Source organism: Molossus molossus, unplaced genomic scaffold (genome assembly GCF_014108415.1).
Source record: "Molossus molossus isolate mMolMol1 unplaced genomic scaffold, mMolMol1.p scaffold_m16_p_18, whole genome shotgun sequence".
NCBI lineage: Eukaryota > Metazoa > Chordata > Mammalia > Chiroptera > Molossidae > Molossus > Molossus molossus.
In genome coordinates this window covers 65,646,241-65,670,667 of record NW_023425353.1, presented here as the reverse complement: position 1 = coordinate 65,670,667, position 24,427 = coordinate 65,646,241, and the positions used below count along the sequence as shown (strand labels likewise).

Sequence of the window (24,427 nt, the reverse complement as noted above, 5' to 3'; positions counted from 1 at the left end):
TCAGATAGAGTAGGAGGGAGAAAGAGAGAGAAAAACATCAACGTGACAGGGACACATCAACTGGTTGCCTCCCACACGACCCTGACCAGGGCCAGGGACGAACCATAACCCTGGTACATGCCCTTGGCCAGAATCAAACCCATGACTCATTGGTCCCGGGCTGATGCTCTAACCGCTGAGCCAAACTAGCCAGGGTGATCATTGTTAATCTTTGTGTATATTTTCCTAATCCCCACTCTCTTTTAAAATAATGCCTTTACCACACGTGTATAAATGTGTACTTAGGTTGAGCTTATCGTGATCTGACGAATTTGCTAATCTCGCTAAATCTTGTGTGCCTTCTACAGCAGTGCCTAGGAGCACACCACTGTTATTGGTGTATCCTTGTTTCAATGACCTGAGACCCACTGGCTGAATGTCAGCCAGGCTTTAGTGAGCATCATTATCTACCTTCGTGTCAACGGCTCGGTATTTGGGGTGATCCTTGTAGCCAGAACCCTGGCCACTCTGGTAGGAAGGCAAGGGCAGAGGGGCTCTGTTGTTGGGAAAGGTCCTGGTGCCTGAGTCACAGGTGCCCTTGTGACATCAGGGCTCTCTTTCCTCCTCTCTTGCCTCCAGAGCCGTGGCCGGAGCAGTACAGACCTGGGAGAGATGGGAACATCTAGCCCCTAACCATGGGTAATTTAGTGCAAATCTGAGAGGGCTTGACCATCCACATTAAGTCAAGGGTACTTAACGTTTTTAAGATACAGTCTGATCCAGCCAAGCTTTCTGGGAAGGTGGTGGACTTCTCGTAGTTACCTCAGGGTAGGATCCCCCCCATATCTGAGGTCCCAGAAAGGCCAGGACGCTGAGTGTGAGGTTGACTTGGCACCTAGTGGTGGGGAAGGGCGCTTGTACTTTCTCCCATGTTTTCCTCTCTGGACTCTGATTACAGAAGGATAGCAAACCTTCCAAATTATAATCAAAGATGGTGATGAAATCACAATAGAACAGAGCTTGAAGGAGCAAATGCTAGAGGAAGGGACTCTACCTACACCCTTCCCACCCTCCATGGGTAGATGGGTCCAGACTCCTCTGCGTTGGAGAGAGCCTTGACTTGTGACATCTCTGACTCTTATGGTCCAGTGGAATGACCCAGAAGTCTGTGCCCATGTAACTTATTGTCTGGAGACGCGTCAGTGAGTGAGGGGTACTTCTCAGCATTGCAGCAGGCAAGGGACGTGAACCCAGGGTGTGCCAGGCCAATGAGGGTGGATGTAAAGAGCTGGGGCGAACAGGGACTGACCCCTCCTTTGTTGTCCTTTTCCTTCATTTCCTCCTTGGGCTGAGAGACGTGGTCTGGCCAAGTGTGTGGGCTGTGCCAAGGAGGTGTCCAATGAGTGTGAACCCAGACCACCCAGGGTTGGGGGCTACAAGGCGGGGACTGCGTTTGGGGAATGCAAAGGCCGAGGTGCAGGAAGACTGGGTCTAGAAGTGGGTGTGCACGCACGTGTGTGCCCGCGGAACTTCGTACTGATGTCTTAACTGGCGTGTACGTTCTCAGGTGTGTGAGGTGGGGAAACCTCTTAACGCCGTGGTGAGCAGAGGGGAGGCCGCTGACCGAAGGGCGGGAGCAAAGGCTGCGTTTTCCCAGCGGGTGGGAGGGTTCTGAAGGGGAGACGTGGACAGGCCGCCCCGTGGAGCTTGCGTGCTTCGCCCTCCATCAGGAGTGTCCTGCTGTAGGCGGCCGGGCAGGGGGACCGAAATGGGGAGGTTGCAAGGGCAGAGTAGCTCCACTTTACAAATGGAGACCCCGAGGCTCAGGGCAAGGTGGTGTGTCCATGCCCGTGAACCAGAGGGCAGAAGCAGGGCACTTACTAGGTTTCCTGGGTCCAGCTGTTGCCAGCAGCTTCCTGCACAGTCAGGAAAGGGGTGGTTGTTGACAGAAGATGAGGCCCCCTTGCCGGCATACTTGAGGGCAGAAATGGGTTTCCTAAGTGTCCCGGTTTTTTCTTACAAGCTTCCACAAAATCTCCCAAAAGAGTTAAGATCATGATGACGCGACAGGAGGCGGTGGTGTCCATCCAGGCCTGGTGGCGGAGCACCCTGGTGCGCCGGACCCTGCTGCACGCGGCGCTCAGGGCCTCCATCATCCAGCGCTGGTGGAGGCAGGTGCTGGCGCTGCAGCGGGAGAAGAGGCGCCTGGCGACCCTTGATCTGTACGTGCGGAAAGAATGGGCAGTGGTCCGGCTGCAGTCCTGGGTCCGCATGTGGTGCGTCCGCCTCCGTTACTGCCGCCTGCTGCACGCCGCCCGCATCATCCAGGGGTACTGGCGCTGGCACAACTGCCACACCCGGGGCTTCCTTCAGGGCCATTACGACATCAAAGAAAACGAACTGAACCTTCAACTCGAAATCTCTCTGGGCCCACAGATTTGCAAAGTGCAACAGTCTACATCCCTTCCAATAAAAGAACAATCAGGTCTGTGATGTCTGTGTCCCCGGCTGGTCAGATCAATTTCAAGCAGGTCGTTGTAACGCCAGCAAAGACTGGGCATCTCCTACATCAGCTCGGAGGAAGAGGCAGGGTCGCCTGGGGGTGGGGTTTTGTGTGGAGGAAGATTCTGAGCCTGGTGCTGGATGAGCAGGGCCCGCTTCTGATCAGCAATGTCTGCCCTGGGGAGGGGAGTTGGGGCCCAGGGCCACCAAGTCAGCCAACCAGGGACACTGCTTCCCAGTGTGGTGTGTATAAACGGCACACTCGATAGTTTGGCAACCTGCGTCATCTTTTGCTGTCACGATGCATATACTATTTTAAAATTGTGGTAAAATATACATAACATAAAATTGACCGTTTCAATCATTGTAAGTGAACAGCTCAGTGACATTCATTATATTCTCTTTGTAGAACTATCATCACCATCCATCTTCGAAATTTTATTCATCTTGCAAAATCGAAATGCTATTCATTCAACAATTCTCCATCTCCCCTCCCCCCACCCCTAGCAACTATCCTACTTTTGCTCTCTATGAAACTGATTACTCTAAATACAGAGGAATGGAATCATACAGGATTTGTCCTTTTGTGACTGACTTATTTCCCTTGGCATAATGTTTTCAAGGCTCATCCATGTTGTAGCCCGTGTCAGGATTTCCCTTCTCAGGCTGAATAATATTTGATTGTACACGAACCACTTTTGCTCATCCATTCATTTGTGGTTGGACACGAGTTGCCTCAACCTTTTGGCTCCTGTGAATAACGCTTCTGTGAACACGAATGTACAAAGATCTCTTTGAGACTCTGCCTCAGGTTCTTTTGGGTATGTACCGAGAAGTGGAATGGCTGGGTCATATGATAATTACATTTGTCATTATTGGAGGAACCAAACCAAAACCAGGTACATGCCCTTGACCGGAATTAAACCTGTGATTTTTTGGTCTGAGGACTGACGCTCTAACTGCTGAGCCAAACTGGCCAGGGCTCATTGTACTTTTATCTGTCTATCTATCTATCTATCTATCTATCTATTTATTCATTTATTTATTTTTTATCTTCACCTAAGGACATTTTCCCATTTTTTGTTCAGATAGAAGGGAGAGAGAGAGAAACATCGATGTGAAAGGGACACATCAAGTGGCTGCCACCCACACAACCCAACCAGGGCTGGGGACAAACCACAACGGAGTTACGTGCCCTTAGCGGGAACCAAACCTGGGTCTCTCTGGACCGCAGGCTGACGCTCTAACCGCTGAGCCAAACCGGCCAGGGCCATTTATTTATTTATTCACTTATTTATTTATTTATCTTTATTGATTTAGAGAGAGGAAGGAAGGAAGAGGGAGAAAGACAGAAACATCAATGAGAGAGAACAGCATTTGGCCAACTCCTGCATGCCCCCTACTGGGAATTTGGCCCACAACCTGGGCATGTGCCCTGACTGGGAATCAAACCTGCAACCTTTCAATGTATGGGATGGCACTCCAACCAACTGAGCCACCAGGCCAGGGCATAGTGTGTGTGTGTGTGTGTGTTTAAATCCTCGCCTGAGGATATTTTTCTATTTATCTTCTGATAGAGTGGGAGGGAGGGAGGGAGGGAGGGAGGGAGGGAGGCAGAGAAACATCGATGTGAGAGAGAGACATTGATTGGCTGCCTCCCACCTGACCCTGACCAGGGCCAGGACCTAACTGCAACCAAGGTATGTGCCCTTGACTGGGAATTGAACCTGTGACCCTTTGGTCCACGGGCCAACACTCCAACCACTGAGCCAAACTAGCCAGGGGTATGTTGAGCAACTTTTCACGTGCTTATGTGTATATCTTCTCAGGACAAATGTCTATTCAAATCCTTTGCCCATTTATTAATTGAGTTTTCTTATTTTTAATGACATTTATTGGAGTGACATTGATTAATAGGTTCATATAGGTTTCAAGTGTACATTTCTATGATCTGTATGTTGCATTGTGTGCCCACTACCCAGAGTCAGATCATCTTCCGTCACCATATATTTGGCCCCTCCCCCCTTTCCTCTGGCAACTACCATACTGCTGTCTGTGTCTATGAGTTTCAGTTTTATGCCCCACATGTGAGTGGAACCATATGGCTCTTAGCTTCTTCTGACTGACTTATTTCACTTAGCATGATATTCTCAAGGTCCATCCATGTTGTTGCAAATGGCCGTATTTGAGATTTTGAAAAACTATTGACTTATAAGTGTTCTTTATGTATTTTGCATACTATCCCATTATCAGGTATAGGATTTGAAATTATTTCCCCCCATTCTGTGGGTTGTCTTTTCACTTCCTTGAAGTGTTTTTTTAATTCTCACCCGAGGATATTTTTACATTTATCTTCAGACAGAGTGGGAGGGAGAGAGAGAGACATCGATATGAGAGAGACACATCAATTGGCTGCCACCGGCACAACCCCAACCGAGCTGGGGACGAACCGCAACCGAGGTACGTGCCCTTGGCTGGAATCAAACCCGGGACTCCCTGGTTTGCAGGCTGACGCTCTAACTGCTGAGCCAAACTGACCAGGGCCCTTGAAGTGTTTTTTAAAGAAGTTTTTAATATTGATGAATCCTGATTTACCTGTTTTCCCCTTTGCTTGCTTGTGGTTTAAGTCACATAGCTAAGAAACTGTTACCCAATCTAGGGGTATGAATATTTACACTTTAAAGTTTCACAGTCCTGCGCGGCTGGTATGGCTCCGTGGTTGAGCGTCGACCCTGCACCAAGAGGTTGCTGGTTCGATTCCCGGTCAGGGCACCTGCCCAGGTTGTGGGCCCGATCCCCAGGGGGAGGCGTGCAGGAGGGAGCCAGTCAGTGTTCTCTCTCATCATGTTTCTATCTCTCCCTCTCCCTCTCCCTTTTTCTCTCTCTAAAAGCAATAAAGAAAAATTTTTTTTTTTTTTAGTTTCACAGTCCTAACTCTCTTACAGTTAGGTCTTTGGTCCATTTTAAATTTTTTTTTTTTTTTTTTTTTTTTTTTTTTTAATCCTCACCCGAGGACATTTTTCCATTTTTTGTTCAGGTAGAGTGGGAGGGAGAGAGAGGAACAGAGAGAGAGAAACATCGATGTGAAGGGACACATCGAGTGGTTGCCACCCGCACAACCGACCAGGGCCGGGGACAAACTGCAACCGAGGTACGTGCCCTTAGCGGGAACCGAACCCGGGTCTCTCAGGACCGCAGGCCGACGCTCTAACCGCTGAGCCAAACCGGCCAGGGCGGTCCATTTTAAATTTTTTATGTGTTATGAGATATTGGTTCAAATTAATTATTTGGCCCTGGCCAGTTTGGCTCAGCGGTTAGAGCATCAGCTTGCGGTCCAGAGAGACCTGGGTTCGGTTCCTGCTAAGGGCACGTACCTTGGTTGCAGTTTGTGCCCGGCCCTGGTTGGTCGTGCGGGAGGCAGCCACTTGAGGTGTCCCTTTCACGTCGATGTTTCTCTCTCTCTCTCTCTCTCTCCCTCTCCCTCCTACTCTATCTAAAAAAAAAAACAACTTACAAATTAATTATTTGCATGTGGATATCCAGTTTTTCCAAATCATTTGTTGACAAGACTATTTTTCCCCATTGAATGGGCTTGGCACTCTTGTCAAAAATCAATTGACCATGAATACATGGGTTTATTTCTGTACTCATAATTCTATTTTACTGATCTATGTGTGCTTTATGCCAATAACACACTCTTTAGATCACTGTAGCTTTGTAGTAAGTTTTGAAAGCGGAAAGCATGATTTATTTATATATATAATCTCACACTTTCTTTATCCCTTCATTCATTGACAGACACGTGGGTTGTGTCCATACTTTGGCTATTGTGAGTAATGCTGTAGTGAACATGCAAGGACAGATCTCTTCAAGACAGTGACTTTGGCCCTGGCCGGTTTGGCTCAGGGGTTAGAGCGTCGGCCTGTGGTCCGGAGAGACCCGGGTTTGGTACCTCGGTTGCAGTTTGTCCCCGGCCCTGGTTGGGTCGTGCGGGTGGCAGCCACTCAATGTGTCCCTTTCACGTCGATGTTTCTCTCTCTCTCTCTCCCTCTCTCTCCCTCCCACTCCATCTGAACAAAAAATGGAAAAATGTCCTTGGGTGAGGATAAAAAAAACAAAAACAGAAACAAAAAAATAGTGACTTTGTTTCCTTTGGATATGCACTCAGCGTGGAAAGGCTAGGTCTCCTCCATTGACCCAAGCTCTATATAGGGCTGTAGGTCCTCACAGTCGTTCTCCAAGTGTCAAATAATGTATCTGGAAATAATCTTAAACTTAATAGAAATATTGATAGGATGCCTATATAACCTTCCCCCTTCTAACCCTATTTGCATTTTTCTGCCTATCTGAGTAAATACCTTTATAGCAAAGAATTTCATCCAGGATTACATACCACACCTAACTATATGTCTGTTTAGAGTCTTGCAATCTTGAACAATGCCTAATCTTTAAAAAATCTTCATAATCTTGACACGTTTGAAGTGTATAGGCCAATTATTTTGTAGAATGTCTCGCAATTTGGGGTTGTCTTTATTTTCTTATGATTAGACCTTGATCATATATTTTTGAGTAGAAAATAACAGGTGCTGTGTTCTTCTATTATTATTTTTTACTGATTGACTTTAGAGAGGAAGGGAGAGAGAGAAATATATAGATTTGTTGTTCCACTTATTTATGCATTCATTGGTTGATTCTTTTTGTTTGTTTGTTTGTTTATCCTCACCCGAGGACACTTTTGCATTTTTTGTTCAGATAGAGTAGGGAGAAGAGAGAGGAAGAGAGAGAGAGAGAAAGAAACATCAACGTAAAAGGAACACATCGATTGGCTGCCTCCTGCATGACCCAACCAGGGCCGGGGACAAAGTGCAACCAAGGTACGTGCTCTTAGCAGGACCCAAACCCGGGTCTCTCTGGACTGCAGGCCGACACTTCAACCACCGAGCCAAACAGGCCAGGGCCATTGGTTGATTCTTGTATGTGCCCTGACCAGTGATCAAACCCACAATCTTGACCTATTGGGACGATGCTCTAACCAACTGACTACCTGTCCAGGGCCCAGGTGCTGTGTTCTTTTAATGACAAACCGTTAGGTGGTACATATGGTCTGTTCACACCATTTGTGATGGTGTTAACTTTAATCAGTTGATCAGTGTGTTATCTTTCACATTTCCATATTTTTGTCTCTTTGAAATTAATAAATATTTTTATACAGAGATGCTTTGAGACTATGCAAAATTCCCTCCCTCCACCAATTTCACCCACTAGATGAGCATTTCTTTTTCTTTTTAAAAAATTTTGTTCTTGCCCTGGCCGGTTTGGCTCAGCGGTTAGAGCGTCCGCCTGCGGTCCGGAGAGGCCCGGGTTTGGTTCCCGCTAAGGGCACGTACCTCGGTTGCAGTTTGTCCCTGGCCCTGGATGGTCGTGCGGGTGGCAGCCACTCGATGTGTCCCTTTCACATCGATGTTTCCCTCTTTCTCTCTTCCTCCCACTCTGTCTGTACAAAAATAAAAATAAAAAATAAAAAAATAAAAAATTTTGTTCTTGCCCTGGCCAGTTTGGCTCAGCGGTTAGAGTGTCGGCCTGCGGTCCGGAGAGACCTGGGTTCGGTTCTCGCTAAGGGCACGTACTTCGGTTGCAGTTTGTCCCCGGCCCTGGTTGGTCGTGCGGGTGGCAGCCACTCGATGTGTCCCTTCACGTCGATGTTTCTCTCTCTCTCTCCCTTCCTCTCTCTCCCTCCCATTCTATCTGTACAAAAAATGGAAAAATACCCTCGGGTGAGGATTAAAAAAAAAAAAAAAATTTGTTCTTGTCAGTATTTCGGATATCCCCCATTTTCCTTCTTTGTTCCCCTCCACCCAACTCCCACCCCACCCCAGGCTGTCTCCACACTATTGTCTGTGTCCCTGGGTTATGCATACATGCATATATGATCTTTGGTTAATCTCTTCCTGTCCCCCACCACACCCCCTCTGAGATCTGTCAGTCTGTTCCATGTATCCATACCTCTGGACATATTTTGTTCATCAGTTTATTTTGTTCATTAGATTCCACATATAAGTGAGATTATATGATATGTGTCTTTCTCTAACTGGCTTACTTAGCTTAGCATAGCAGTCTCCAAGTCCATTCATGCTGTCACAAAGGGTAAGAACTTCTTTTTACAGTCACATAGTATTCCGTTGTGTAAATGTATAGATGAGCATTTATTGATGTTTCTTGCCTTATTAGTTATTACTCTGGTGGATTTCTATTATTATAATTTTTCTACATGTACAAGGTGGGGCAAAAGTAGGTATATAGTTGTTTATGTGGAAAATAATACAATAATTAATAAATGGTAATACAAGAATAAATTCTGTGTTTCTCGCACTCACAACTGTAAAATTACTTTTGCCCTACCTGTATTTGTTAGCTTTCTACAGTAAGGAAGAGATTTTCCATTTGTTAATTTATGTCAGTATGGACTGATGGGTTCATATTTAATTCAATAGGTTATAATCTGCTATTATCATAATCATTTTGGTGCCCAAATTGTTCCAAATGTGGCCACTGGAGGCCCCTCTCACTGGCCTCTGTGTCCTGTTGACACGTCCTCTTCACCTTTGATTAGTTCATTACTTATTTTTCACACCAAGATATTCAAGATTTCTGAGATAATAAAAGACATATAATGGCCGGTTTGGCGCAGCGGTTAGAGCGTCAGCCCGCAGACCAGAGAGTCCTGGGTTCGGTTCTCGCTAAGGGCACGTACCTCAGTTGCAGTTTGTCACTGGCCCCGATTGGGGTCGTGTGGGTGGCAGCCAGTCGATGTGTCTCTCTCACATTGATGTTTCTCTCTCTCTCCCTCTCTCTCTCCTGCTCTATCTGAAGATAAATGCAAAAAAAAAAAAAAAAATGTCCTCGGGTGAGGATTAAAAAAAAAAAAAAGACATGTAATGGTCTCTGCCCCAGTTCTTGGCACAGAGCTACTAGAACCCTTGCAACTTCCCAAGTGATAAGAGCACAAGAAACATCTTTTGTTTTCGACCTGGGCCAGGTCACCCCTCCTTAGGCAACCTGGTGGTCCCGCTCCGGGAGGTCACCGTAGTGATGCCGACCTTCGTGCGGGCCCTGTCGGCATAGAGCACCACAGCCCAGAGCTCCTGGGCCAGCGATGCTCCTGCCTCCGCCCCGGAGTAGCTGGGGCTGCAGGCCGCTCCACCGCGCGGGTACCGAAACATCTTCTGTTCTAATATTTGCTCTTTAACCCCGATCCTGACAAAGGGATCCTGAAGTTCTTGTGATTTCGTGGGTAATAGGAGTGTCTTTTGTTCTGAGGAGGTGGGCTCGTGGATGGACCTTAGAGGTGAGCAGGTGACCGGAAAGACCAAGCCGTATTAGAAGCTGGGAATTTCCAGCCTCCTGGCCCATTCTATTGAGAAGCAAAAGGAGTTGAAATGGAGTTTCCAGAAGTGTCAGAAGGGAAGTGTTTTGTACGAGCAGTAATGAAACAGGCAGGAGAAATACTCGTAAGAGGGAGAAACTGGCTGTTTGCCTGCTCGGAGGGAAGAACTGCAGCTTTATCTCACTTAGTGGGGCCCCTGGAGCAGCGGCCACAGCATCACCCGGGAACCTTAGGAACCCACATTCTCTGACCCCGAGGTACTGAATCAGAACTGCTGCGTGAACGAGCCCCCCACCTGATGGTGATGGGAGCTGAGTCAGGAAAGCGTTGCTCTAATTCCCTCTTGGGTCCGATGCGCACAGTAGGATCTCTCCTGGGAACACTGCCCACTTGCCCCGGGGGACAGAGCTCGGAGGTCCGCCTGGAGGTGGAGGCTGCCACACAGATGCGCTGTGTGGGTGCAGGAGCGGCAGAAGAGGGACCCCAAGCTGACTCCTAGACCAGCTGTTCCAGGCCTGAGGCCAGCTGCCCAGGGCGCTTCTGCTGCCCAGTGGAACCAGGGGGATCTTATTCCTCTACGCTCGGCTCAACCCACACTGGGAAGGAGTGTCCCTGGTTGGCTGACTCGGTGGCCCTGAGCCCCAACTGCCCTCCCCACAGCAGACATTGCTGATCAATTGCAGGCCCTGCGCATCCAGCACCAGGCCCACAATCCTCCGCGCAGGACCGCACAGCCGCGGCCGCTCCCTCGGGCTGCCCTGTGCACCGCCCAGTGTCTGCATCCGCGTCCTGCGCCTTCCTGGGACAGGGACCTCCTGGAGCCTGCCCGACAGAGACCCGGGGACACGGGCTGGAGCAGACCAGATCAGTTCTTTATTGGGAAGGGGATGCAGTTTGTGATCCGACAAATCTGTGACCCCAGGAAGATCTCCAGCTCAAGCCCCAGCCGGTTTGCTGCGAGCTCGTACCTGCCCTGGAAAACGCCGCTGGTGTGGCAGTTGTGCCAGCGCCAGTACATCTGGATGATGCGGGCGGCGTGCAGCAGGCGGCAGTAACGCTGGCGGACGCGCCACATCTGGGCGCAGGACTGCAGCCGGACCGCCGCCCACCGCTGCCGGGTGTAGGCCTCGAGCGCCGCCCGCCGCCGCTCCTCCAGCTGCCGCGCCTGCGCGCGCCTCCACCAGCGCTGCACCACCGAGGCCCTGAGCGCGGCGTGCAGCAGGGTCCGGCGCACCAGCGTGCCGCGCCACCAGGCCTGGATCGCGACGGCTTTTCCGCTCTTCTCTGTCTTTGGGAGAGGGGTAGCAAGGGAAAAGGAAGGACACTCGGGAAACGTTTCCCACCCTCCTCAGCCCCAGGAGGTGCCAGGAAGGGGTCCTGATCTTGTATCAGCAATGGTCCCTTCCTCAGAAGTTCAGGGGCACTGGGCAGGGCACTGGCTGGAGCCAGAGGGCCAAACAGGTAGGTGCCCTGTCCCTGCCACTCTTGGTTGATGGACACAGGCCTTTCGCGTTGCCCTCTGAGTCTCGAGGGGCCTCGTCTGTACCAGGGCTCAGACCCGGAGGGAGGTCGGGAAGAGGAGAGCCAGGGCCCAGTCAGTCCCGATTTGTCCCCGCTCTGGACGGGACAGCCGCTCCTCTCATGGGCCTGGGGCAGCCTCGGGTTATGATTTTGTTCCCAATGACTCAGGGCTTGTCTTTCACTCACAGATGTATCCTGGTTTGGATGACAAGTGCCATGATCATCCCATGCTATGGGCCTGGGAGGAGACAAGCTATGACTGCTGGGCGGCTTGGGTCAGAGGTGGAGCAGGTTGGGGTCACTGTCACCCTCAATATTGAGATCCTCCATAGACCTACCTTTGGTGTTGGAGGCCCTTTTTTCTTTTTACTTATTTTTTCCTTCTCTTCGACTTCAGTGGACTTCTGTGAGATTTCATTGGACTTTCCTTCCTCTTTCTAGAGTAAGAGGGGAAAGGTTAGGGTAGGTTGTTCTTTGTACAGCCCTGTGCCATGAACTCCACATACTCAGCCTTCTGCCTTGCCCAGAGACCCTAGATGTAGCACTCACATCCTGATTTAACTGTGGAATCCACCTTCCCTTGCCTGCAACTTTGGGTGGATTGATGATTCTCTCTTACACAACATCAAATAAATGCCCATCACTTGGAAATAAACGGTTCAAATCAGCCTTGAGCTGCAACTCCCTAAACTGTCCATAGTTAACAGCTATGTGGTCCCTTGCTCTCAGATCTGTACTCCTCCGTGAGCTCTTGCATGTTTGGTGGTTCATTCCTTTTTATCGCTCAGTTGTAGTCCATGGTATGGACTATAATTTCCACTTTTTTTGGCTATTTTGTACTATGAGATATTTATACAAATTTTAGTTTGAACATATGTTTTAAACTGCTAGGTTTACACCTAGGAAGGGAATTGCTGGGTTGTATGGTGGTATATACCGCGCTGTTTGAGCGATCACCAAACTGTTCCACAACAGCTACTCAATCTGACATTCCTACCAGTAACGTGCGAGACATCCCGTTTCTTCCGTCGGTGCTGTCTGCTACGTTACGTGTATTGCTGTTCTGCAGAGATGATGCCACCAGTGTTTGCTGATGGATGATGTGGAAGGGACTGGATCTATGTTTGGGTGGTTGGTTAAACAACAAAAGCTGACATCGAAAATCACCAACTAACTTGCCTCCTTCATTGGGTAATTCCCAGGGGACAGAGAATTGCCCATTGGATAAGGCAAGTTAGTTGGTGGTTTTAGATAGTATGAGTTTTTATTGTTAACTAACCACCCCAAACATAGAGGCTTACAACAGCCACCATTTGTTGACTTCACAGTTCTGTGACAATTTGGGCAAGGCTCATCTGGGTGGCTATTCTGTCGTTAGGCCCACTCATCTATATGGTCAGCTGACAGTGAGCCGGAAGCCCGTGGTGGAGGGTGGTCTCCTCAGAGGGGGCTCATCTCTGCCCCATGTAGTCTTCCATGCTACAAACAGGGGTCTCCTTGTCTACACTGTGGATGGCTGTGCAAGACCCCTTAAAGCCTCGGCTTGCGACTCACGAGATCACTTCCACTGCATACGATTGGCCAAAGAAAGTCACGGGACGCCCAGATACCAGTGGAGTTATGTAGTCTCTATTTCTTGATTGAAGGAGCTACAGGGTCATATTGCAAAGGGGCATGGATACAAGAAGGAAAGTAATTTTGGTCATTTTTAAATTTATTTATTTATTTTATTTGTTGATTTTAGAGAGAGAGGAAGGGAGAGGGAGAGAGAGAGACATTGATGAGAGAGAACATTGATTGGCCGCCTCCTGCATGCCCCCCACTGGGGATTTGGCCCACAACCTGGACATATGTCCTGACCGGGAATCGAACTGGTGAACCTCTTGGTGCTGGGTCGATGCTCAACCACTGAGCCACACTGGCCAGGCTTTAGTCATTTTTCTAAACAATCTCTCTCAGTCCCCTTGACTGGTACAGTTTCTGGGGTGGCGGTGAGGGGAGCCCCCTGGAGTGAGTTTAGGAGAGAGAGAGAGGGGAGGAAGCGAGACAGTGACGTGTTCCGGTGTGAGGAGATGCAGAGAACCAGAACAGGAGGTAGACAAGGATGGGTTTTTAATGATGGGGATGCTTTGTATGTCGGTGGGAATGATTTGGTGAAAAGGTAGAAACTGATTTAGGGAAGCAAATGCAATTGTAGGGCGATGTCATTGCAAAGTCAAGAGGTGACAGTAGGCAAAAGAAAAAGAAGAGACAAGTAGAGGGTGTGGCCTCGGGGGGTAAAGACAACTCATTTCGATTCGAGGAAGACAGCAAGTGTGGTTGAGATGATGCTGAGATGGGGGATGAGATGGTAAGATGGGGGTCCAGGCTGCTGCCCCTTCCTCATTTAGTGTTTGGTGACATCATCACCTAAGCCCAAGAGGAAAAGAAGAGTTGCCCACTTGAAGAGAGAAGAAAGAATGTAAGCCCTGGTCAGTGTTGCTCAGTGGTTAGAGTGTTGGCCCGAGCACTGAAGGGTTGTGGGTTCAATTCCCGGTCAAGGGCATGTACCTGAGTTGCAGGTTCAATCCCTGGCCCCCAGCTGGGGAGCATGCTGGAGGTAACCAACCGATGTGTCTCTCTCACATCAATGTTTCTCTTTCTCTCTCCTCCTCTTCTACTCTCTCTAAAAATCAATGGAAAAAATATCCTTGGGTGAGGATTTAAAAAAAAAGAATGTGAAATCTTCAGGTCAAAAAGCAAACTTACAGAGAAGAATATAAACTGAAACCACACAATCTGGTGATTTGGTTTTGTTCGGGCAAGTTTAGCTCTTCTGGTGTTTTATTTATGATTTTTTAATCCTCACCTGAGTATATATTTTTACTGATTTTAGAGAGGGGAGGAGAGAGAGCAATATTGATGTATGGAGAAACATCGATCGGTTGCCTCCTGTATGCACTCCCACTGGGGACAGAACTCAAAAGCTGGGTAGGTGCTCTGACCAGGAATCGAACGCGTAAACTTGTGGTGTATAGGACGACTCTCCAACCAACTGGGCCACACTGGCCAGGGTAGCCCTTCTGGTGTTGACAAAGCAGGTGAAGGCGGAGAGAAGGCCAGTGGTGGTAAAATGATAAGAGAATGCTCAACAGACTGGATCTGAGCTGGGCTAAGGGATGAGAACGTGATGGCATGACGGGCAGTACAACACCGTGAGGGCAATTTCTAGGAAGTCTTAACTGTGGCTCTAACTCAGGGGTTGACGAGTGTCTTTATGAAGGGCCAGGTATTCTCTTAAGCTTGATGTTCATTCAGTCCCTGTCACCACTACTCAACAGGATAAGAAGGCAAAAGTCAGAGACCAGCTCGGCCTGTGTGGCTCAGTGGATTGAGTGTCACCCCATGGACTCGGAGGTCTCAATTTGATTCCGGGTTGAGGCAGTCTCGGTCCCCAGTAGGGGGCATGCAGGAGGCGGCCAGTTGATGTTTTCTGTCATTGATGTTTCTGTCTCTCTCTCTCCCTCCCTTCTTCTCTCTCTCTAAAATCAATAAAGAAGACAATAAAAATAGAAATGGTCCTTCCCCACAGACAGCTTGGGAAACAGTGGCGTGTAGTGCGATCACAGGAGCGGTCTCTAAGGTAGGACGGAAGTCAAGATCGCCAGAGGGCAGAGACAAGGGGGCATCACCCAGTCCACGCTGAAGTCACTCAGAATGGTGTCACACCAGGGTGGAGGTGATATCAGTGGGAGCCCTATTTGTGCTCAGCACCCTGAAGAGTCTGGCCCTCAGCGGGGAGGATGGAGGCACAGCTGATGTTGCCTACAAAGCTGACATCTGCTACTTCCCAAAGGAAAGAGCATCCACGTTAGCAAGACGCTCGAGAAGCCCGGTGCCCAGCCTGCACCCAGGCCAGCCTCCTGCCCGTTCTCTGGGCTGTGCTGCTCCCAGGAGGGCCAGCCCCCTGCCTGACCTCTGTCTGAGAACAGTCTCAGGTGGCCACATAAAAAGCTAATGGGTGCAAGCCCTGGCTGGCCCGATGGCAGGCCGACCCAGTGTGACTACAGGGACAACTCTCATAGGAGGAGGTGCCCAGAGTCTTCGGGCTTATATAGCCCAACCCCTCCCAGTAGCAAGTTCAGGAGACAAGGCAGTGCCAGGTCTATGGAATGGGACACCTGGCTCTGCTTAAATGAGGACCGTCTCAGGTGGCAGTTTCTGATTTGTAGAGTCAGTGGCCTACGGTCACTCTCACTCCAGAACTGGTGCCACAGGCACTGAGGGGCGGGGCACAGGGGACAGGGACCTTGGATTGAAATGAAGTCTCTCCCCAAGTCCAAGCGAAGGGGCGGGGCCTGAATCTCCGGATCCCCGTGGAGTGGGAGTCACTGAGACACAGCAAGCCTGGTCAGATGTTTATTGAGGCGGCAGATCCCCTCTCCAGTATTAGGCTGATAGACTCTCAGCGCGGAAGGCCAGCTCTTTGTCGGCGCCTGCGCACCGCCCCTGGGGAGCGTCACTGGTCTGGACGCGGGAGCAGCTCTCTGGGGCCTGGGGAGGCAGACGGCGCTGCACTTTTGGTAGCGACATTAACAGCACTGACACCCGCGAAGCCAGGACTGGAGCCTGCCCGCCGCCGGCTCCTGGATTACGCGGGTCTTCAGCACAGCCTGCGCCTCCAAAGCAGTGGCCTCCAGCAGAGGACCCTGCGGGTCCTGAACACCCAGGCCTGGAGGGCGGCCACCAGCAGGGTCGCCCGCACTAGGGTGCCACGCCGCCAGGCCTGGGTCTTGTCAGCTGCCTTGACTCTCGCTCTCGGGTATTGATTTGCAAGAAGCTCCTACCCAAGCAAAGCAGAGGCTCCAGGAAATGTGTCACCCTCCACCACAGCTCAGCACTCTGACCTCTCTTGGCCATCAGCCTTTGTCCTGCTTGGTTCTGAGGGCCTAGGAGACCTGGGTGGGGCTTTGCCTCTACTTCTGTCTTGTGTGTGGCCGTGGCCACACCTGCGCGTGCTCTGAGTCACTGTGTCCTCATCCGTCAAGCGGGGATATACTTGCGCTGTGGTCTTCATGGCTTCACGGGACCAGTGGAAACACTTTCTGGCCCAGGAGGCCCGGCATGGATGTGAGGAACCAAAGGGTCCTCGTGAGGCCAAAGCTCTGCCTGTACGACCTCCCGACACCTCACACCTGCTGCAGCCCCGTGGGGGTCTCCCCCTCACCTCATTTCTTTCGACTTCCACTACTGCCTCCCAGTCACCCCACATCCCTCTGGGACCACGCCTCCCTTTCCCTGGCTTCCCAGGTCCCGCTGCTCTGTGCTCACCTCCGCGGCGGGCCGTCTGCATGCCCATCGCCCACGGTCTCTCCCTACTTAGCACAGGTCACTCAGAACAGGGAGGGGACTTATGGGGACAGAAGAGCAACACTGAGCTGATTGCAGTGGGACCTGCACGAGGTCCTCTGCTTCCAGGGACTCTGGGTTCCGAGGGTCCGTGATTTGTGATTCTCTCGTGCTCCTGGGCCCCACCTACCTCCTGCTTCACTTTCTCTGTTTCCTCCTTTTTTGGGTCAGGCTTCTGTAATCAGAACGCAGAGAGAAAGCTTGAGTGAGGGCCCCAGCAGGGTCTGGCTCCTCATGCTTTGCCCTTTCAAGCCACCCGAGGCTCCCCTCAGCCGTGGCCAGCTCCCCACCCCTGGGGAGGGCTGTCTGCCTGCGGCTTACACAAAACATTTTGCCCATAACTTGAGGGCGGTGGTTTAGATGTTCACACCCCTCTGGTTACTGCTCCATGGGTGCTGCCGTGGCAGGAAGGGTGATATAGGAGGGAGAGCAATGATGTCACAAGGGCACCTGTGACCCAAGGACCAGGTTGCCTTCTCCAGGCTCAAAGTTGTTAGAGAGGAAACACCTGTGCATTGCCCTCCTGCTGGGGATGGACCAGGGTCTGCGATGGAACCACAGCCCCTGTGTCTGTCCTTCCCCAGGACGACCTCTGGTCTGGCCCACCCACAGGACCACTTGTTCAGCCACCGAGGGGAGCAGCTCACAGTGCAGAGGGCGGAGCGTGGGCTTGCCCCCCACCGTGGTGTCCTTCCTTAGCAGGTGGAAATGTCCTCCTTTTATTGGGGATCAGTGTGAGTAGGGAGGGGGAGCAGAAGGAGCCGAGGAAGTGTGGAGATGGAGCGTCCTCAGCCCATTCCTACCCCCTCCCGCCGCTGTCACCCCCAGTTCCGGAGCTGTTGGCTGGCGCTTAGCAAGCCAAAGTGTGTTCCTTAAAACAGCGAGCCCTTCCATCCTGTATCCGAAACTCAGGAAGCTGGAGTGATTTCCCAAACAGGAGTCATTATGTGGGAGACCGTGCTGCCCCGCTGTAGGCTCCTCTGGTGATGGCAGAAGTCATAGCTCAGAGGTTCCATTAGCTATTCAGGCCGCTTCCAAAGCCGCTGTCTCCGCTTCCCAGCACCTTCCCAGCGGGCTGCTCTTACCGGACCCTGGACAGCTCCCTCCAGATGTCTGCAACAGCTGGCCAGCCTCTTCCTTTCCAGGCCTTATCTGCGTCCCTCCAAGGGAGACAAGGATTTCGCTTCCTGCCACACCCCGAACAACCCACGGTCTCTCCCCTCATCTTCCCACTGTGGCTTTTTGCCATGTGGGGCCCACGTGCTTCCGCTCCAGCGCCGGTGAGCGCGCCTGCCAGGCCCCGGGCACCGCTTCCCTGTCCTCCGGGCGGCTCATTCCTAGGACGGCACTGATGACCTACCTGGACGCACGACCCAGCAGAGCCTGCTTTCTCTTCTCCACAGACGGATTCATCTCTGTCCCCCGAGTCGTCATTGTCTAGGCAGGTCGTGCTTGGAGGAGCCCTGCCCCCCCTGGCCTGTCCTTGAGCAGCGCAGGAGGGGTTGGTTAGGGACCTGGAGCGCCTTGCCTTCGTGCCACTAGATCCTGACAGGTTGCTCTCCACAGTGGTGGCATCAGTCCGCCCTGTCATTTCTGCTGAACTGGAGTAGGTGGAGTGGTGTCGCCTGGCTGGGTAGACTTGCATTTCTGTGACTAGGGACGCGAGCAGACTGGGACTCCTGAGGGCGAGGCCCCGGGCTGTCCTCTTTCTGGCTGTGTGAACCGGGCGAGTCTTTCAGCCTCTGTGCGTCTATTTCCCCGGGCGAAGTCAGGATAGCTGCGTCCTCCCTCCTGCGTGGAGCTGGCTTGGGGATCCGTGCAGGTGAAGTCCTGGGAGAGGTACCTGGTCCCACGCTGTCCTGGGCCCTTTAGCTCCCAGGATGACTGCATCTTGGCCCTTTGGTAATTGCCCGATCCTGTCCTTGGCCGAATCGTTCCCTTGTAGGCCTTCTCACAGAATCCTTTGCTCGATAAAAAGGTTGCAGACATCCTTCCCAGACTGCCATCTGCCTGTTACCTTTTTTATTTATTTCTTTATTGATTTTAGAGAGAGAGGAAGGGAGAGGGAGAGACAGAAAGAGAGAGAACATCAATCAGCCACCTCCTGCAGGCCCCCACCTGGGGACTTGGCCCACAACCTGGGCATGTGTCCTGACCGGGAATGGAACCAGCGACCTCTTGGGGCACGGGTCGATGCTCAACCACTGAGCCACACCGGCCGGGCGCTTGTGACCTTTTTTTGTGGGGTCTCATCACACAGATATCTGTCCATCCATTTCTCCCTTTATAATCGGGCTTAAGCGTTTTGAACGAGCACTGTCCCCTCCAGGGTCACATGTTTGTTTCCCACTGATGTCTTCACCAAGTGACAGGACCATGGCCCTGCGTGCTCTGTCCCCCTCCTTGTTGGAAATAGTCCTTTGTTTGACAGAGCACCTTCTGAGGCAGTTTTCTAAGGAAAGAAAAGGTTCATGGATGCAACTTTGTAGACTTGCAAATTGACCCTTGAGTCTGATTGATAGTTTTGCTTAGTTTGGAATTCTAGATTAAAAATAATTTTTCGCTCTGGCTGGTTTTCTCAGTGGTTAAAGTGTCGGCCTCAGGCCAAAGGGTCTTGGGTTTGATTCCAGGTCAAGAGCACATATCTGAGTTGCAAGTTAAATCCCTGGCCCCGGTCGGGGTCGTGAGGGAGGCAACAGTCAGTGTGTGTCTCACATCCATGTCTCTCTCTCCCTTCCTCTCTCTCTAAAAGATCAATAAAAAAAGCATATTAAAAAACAGAAAAGAAAAACACCGCGTGAGGATTAACAATGACAAAAAATAATAAATTTTTCTTAGAATTTTGAGACTTCGTTCCACTTCCTTCTAGAAGTCTAATGCTACTCAGGTTCCTTTGCCCATGGATGTGGCCTGCTCTTTCCTCTCTGGGAGCTGTTAGGGTCTTCACGTTATCCCTGATTTCTGAAGTTATTGTCGATTTAGTAAGCGTGTGTGTAATGAGTGAATACGTGATTCTATCCGGGTCTTAGATGTGTGGCTTCCTTGTGGTTCAAATCCCACTCCCTGGAAAGAGCTGTCCCACCACCAGGAACAATTCTCTCCCTGATCCTCACCTGGAATCCACATGCTGTGTTCAGAGTTACCGAAAGGGCCGCCCCGCCCCCGCCCCCGCCCCCGCCCACCTTCTTTGTGTTGGGCATTTGCTTAGTCCTTTAGTTTAGAAATTCTTATCATCCAACTCTGGGAAACTTTGTTGTCTTAGTTTAAAAAAAAAAAAATTTCTACCCTTCAACATTCTCATTTTAATGATTATAGAAATCCTATTAGATCATAGATTGATCCTCTAATCTTCCAATATTTTCTACAACATTTTCTTTTTGTTTTGTTTTGTTGATCCTCACCCAAGGATGTTGTTTTCACTGTGTTTTAGAGAGAGTCAAAGGAGCCCTGACCGGTGTGGCTCCGTTGGTGGGAGCATCGTTCCATACGCTGAAAGGTTGTGGGTTTGATTCCTGGGTTGTGGTTCCATCCCCCCCCCCCTTGTTGGAGAGCACATAGGAGGTAACCAATCGCTGTTTCTCTCTCTCTCCACCCCCATTCCCCTCTCTCTAAAAAAAATATATATCAATAAACATATCCTTGAATGAGGAGTAGAGAAAGTGGAAGGAGGGGGAAAGAGAGAAACATCGACGTACAAGAGACATTGAATGGTTGTCTCCTGCACATGCCCCGATGGGGCTGGGGATCGAACCTGCAACCCAGGCACATATCCTTGATGGGAATCAAACCCGTGACCCTTTGTGTGCAGGCCAATGCTCTAACCTCTGAGCCACACTGGCCAGGACTGCTGAGTCATTTATTGGAATTGAGTTTAACTTATAGATTAACTTGGAGATAATTGAAGACCTTACAATGACGAGTGACTCTTAATGACTATATAGTATAGTTCTCCATCCATTCAGGTCTCCCTTTACCTCCTTGAAGCTGCGGACAGAGCAGCACCTGTCACTTTAAGAATATGCCCTTAGAGAGGGAGCATGACTTTCTCTTCCTTCCTCCTTTCTTGCTACTGAATTAGAAGCAGCCGTTTTGGATCATGCCATGACCTTGGGAATAGAGGCCATTATAGCGGGGTGCCAGGACACCTCACCATGGGAAGTGACAAGCCCCTCCAAGAAAACCTGCTTCTGAACTTTACTGGGAAAGAGAACTAAACCTCCAATTTGTTGAAACCACTGTTACTTTGCTTGTGCTATTGTTCCCAGCCCCACGTGGTTGAACTCTACACCAGTGGTTCCCAAAGTGGGGTTCCCTAAAGCAGCAGCCACAGAATCACCTGGAAACTTGTCAGAAATATACGTTCTCTGAATTACAATTCTCAAATTACACTCGGAGATACTGAATCAGAGCTGCCGGGTGAACGAGCCCCCCGCCTGATGGTGATGGGGGCCGGGTCTGGAAAGCGTTGCTCTAATTCCCTCTTAGGTCCGACGCCCGCATTGAGAACGTCGCCCACTTGCTCCGGGGGACAGAGCTCAGAGTCCTCCCGGAGGTGGCGGCTGCCACACAGGTGCGCTGCATCGGTGGAGGAGCCGCAGGACAGGGACCCGCAGCTCACTGGCTCCTAGACCAGCGGTTCCAGGTCTCGTGCTGGCTGCTCAGGGCGCTCCTGCTGCCTTGTGGAACCAGGGGGAGCTTATTCCTCTACACTCAGCTCACAGGTGAGCCATCCATGACGACCAGGCCCAGCCCTCTGGTTGGAGTGATTCATTAACCCACAGGGTTAGGGGGGTGCTCGTTCTTCTAGGCGCTGAACTGCCAGTAATCCCACCCTTGCCGGCAGGAATCCCCTCTGCACGCCTTCTACCAGTTTCTAACTTAAAGCCATTTAAAAAACAACTTCCTGAAAAGCAGCTCACGTACAATGTACTTTTACGTGTTTATTAATCTGTTGAGGTCTCCTACTCTTTGCTATCTGTCTGAACTGAGTTTAAGTTTATTGGCTCACAAAGCTAAGAATTCCCAGTCTAACTAGTGGCGGATTCAGGTATGGTTGGATCCAGGGGCCCAGAGGAATCCTTAGGACTTAGTCTCTCTCTTTCCATCTTATGGCTCAACTTTCCTCTGTGTTGGCTCTATGCTCAGCAAGATATTTTCTTTTTTTTTAATTGATTTTTATTTTTTTAATGTTTTTATTGACTTTTTAGAGAGAGAGAGAGATAGAACATCAATGAGAAACATCAATCGGCTGCCTCCTGCTCGCCCCCTCCTGGGATCGAGCCCACAACCAGGGCACGTGCTCTGACTGGGAATCCAACTGAGACCTCCAGTCCATGGGAAGATGCTCAATCCACTGAGCCACATCGGCAGGGCTTTAATTGATTTTGAGAAGGGGAGAGAGAGGGAGAGAGAAAGAGAGAGAGAGAGAGAGAGAGAGAGAGAGAGAGAGAGAGAGAGAGAGAGAGACATTGATGTGAGAGAAACATTGATGTGAGAGAAACATTGATCAGTTGCCTCCCACATGCACCCCAACTGGGGATTGAACCTACAACCTGGGCATGTGCTCTGACCGGGAATTGAACCCACCACCTTTTGGTGTACTGGATGGAACTCCAACCAAATGAGCCACACCGTCCAGGGCTCAGCAAAGATTTTCATGTGGTGTGCCAAGAAGCTCTGGTTTCGTGACCTGTTGAATGAGCAGTCCTTGCGGTTAACAAAAGGCCTCTCCATACAATGGGATACCCCAGAGCTATGAAAAGAAGTGAGGTGTGGAGGCATGCTACAATGTGCATGAGCCCTGAGAACATGTGCAAGGAACTAGACACAAAGTAGCTTGATTTCTTTTATGTGAAAAGCCCACGCCCAGCACCAGGCCCACAATCCTCCGCGGCCGCTCCCTCGGGCTGCCCTGTGCACGGCCCAGTGTCTGCATCAGCGTCCTGCTCCTTCCTGGGACAGGGACCTCCTGGAGCCTGCCCGACAGAGACCCGGGGACACGGGCTGGAGCAGACCAGATCAGTTCTTTATTGGGAAGGGGATGCAGTTTGTGATCCGACAAATCTGTGACCCCAGGAAGATCTCCAGTTCAAGCCCCAGCCGGTTTGCTGCGAGCTCGTACCTGCCCTGGAAAACGCCGCTGGTGTGGCAGTTGTGCCAGCGCCAGTACATCTGGATGATGCGGGCGGCGTGCAGCAGGCGGCAGTAACGCTGGCGGACGCGCCACATCTGGGCGCAGGACTGCAGCCGGACCGCTGCTCCTCCAGCTGCCGCGCCTGCGCGCGCCTCCACCAGCGCTGGACCACCGAGGCCTGCGCGCGGCCCGTGGGAGGGTTGGCTTCCTTGTCACACGCCCAGGTTGCAGGCTCAGCCCCCAGTAGGGGGAGTGCAGGAGGCAGCCGATGGAAGTTTCTCTCTCTGTCCCTTTCTCTCTCTCTCTAAAAGAAAACAAAACATTTTTTTAATAAATAAAATATATATATATATATATATATATATATATATATATATATATATTTAGCCTCACCCATTTTTGTACAGATAGAGTGGGAGGGAGGGAGAGAGAGAGAGAAACATCGATGTGAAAGGGACACATCGAGTGGCTGCCACCTGCACGACCAACCAGGGCCGGGGACAAACTGCAGCCGAGGTACGTGCCCTTAGTGGGAACCGAACCCGGGTCTCTCTGGACTGCAGGCCGACGCTCTAACCGCTGAGCCTAAGTGGCCAGGGCAAATAAAAAATATTTTGATCAGCTTTTCCAGTTCTTCTCACAAAAGGATTAATCCTAGTTCCACAGCACATCATTGTTAGCACTAAGAGTCTCTTCCCTGCTATATATACATTAAAAAATTTTTTTTTCCTTTTATTGATTTTAGAGAAAGAGGAAGTGAGAGGAAGAGAGAGAGAGAAACATTGATGAGAGGGAACAGCGATTGGCTGCCTCCCACATGCTCCCCACTGGGGATCTGGCCCACAACCCAGGCATGTGTCCTGACCAGGAATCGAACCAGCGACCTCTTGGTGCATGGGTCGATACCCAACCACTGAGCCACACCAGCCGGATTATTTACTTATTTTTAAAATTCTCACCTGAGGATATTATTCCATTTATCTTCAGATGGAATGTGAGGGAGAGAGAGAGAGACAGACATCAAGCGGCCGCCTCCCACTCGAACCAGGGCTGGGACCAAACAGCAACCGAGGTACGTGCCCCTGACCAGAATCAAACCCGTGACTCTTTGGTCAATGGGCCGACGCTCTAACTGCTGAACGAACCCAGCCAGGGCTGTATTTTTAATAGATGAAACTCCAAATTGACACTTATTATGGTTTCTAATATGCCTGGACTTACTGCCATACTGCTTCGTGGTTTCCATCTCTCAGCTTTCTAAACAAGGTTTTCTATGTCTTTGCTGGATTGGTTCAGTTATCTTTGTCATCTTATTCCTTTTACTATTTTAGAAGTTGAGACAGGCTACTAGTTTCCTAGCCAATAACCACTGTCCTCATTTTCTTAACAGAACCACGATACTTTGGGGTAGCAGCAGGACCAGATTAAGGAGGAGGGCGGGAAAGAGGACCTCATCAGCCTCCCTGGGAGTTAGGGGAGATCATGTGACACCCCCTGGCCAATGAGATGTCAGCAGTGCA

At 50.6% G+C, this 24,427-nt stretch overlaps 2 protein-coding genes across 2 annotated transcripts; one reads left to right on the top strand and one right to left on the bottom strand.

Annotated features, from left to right (window-relative positions):
- The first annotated feature begins 2,034 nt into the window (after positions 1–2,034).
- LOC118633566 (IQ domain-containing protein F5-like) lies at positions 2,035–2,472 on the top strand. The gene has a single exon (XM_036267475.1). It carries the CDS (start codon positions 2,035–2,037, stop codon positions 2,470–2,472), a length of 438 nt encoding a protein of 145 aa, XP_036123368.1.
- Positions 2,473–10,730: 8,258 nt separating this feature from the next.
- LOC118632982 (IQ domain-containing protein F5-like) lies at positions 10,731–23,002 on the bottom strand. The gene is made up of 3 exons (XM_036266322.1): positions 22,896–23,002; positions 20,749–20,758; positions 10,731–11,153 (listed from the first exon to the last, which is right to left on the bottom strand). The coding sequence occupies exons 1-3, from the start codon at positions 23,000–23,002 to the stop codon at positions 10,731–10,733; spliced, it is 540 nt and encodes a 179-aa protein (XP_036122215.1).
- Positions 23,003–24,427: the final 1,425 nt, after the last annotated feature.

Coding starts and splice junctions, on each gene's coding strand:
- LOC118633566 (XM_036267475.1), top strand. CDS start 2,035: ATGATGACGCGACAGGAGGCGGTGGTGTCCATCCAGGCCTGGTGGCGG.
- LOC118632982 (XM_036266322.1), bottom strand. CDS start 23,002: ATGTGGCGCGTCCGCCAGCGTTACTGCCGCCTGCTGCACGCCGCCCGC.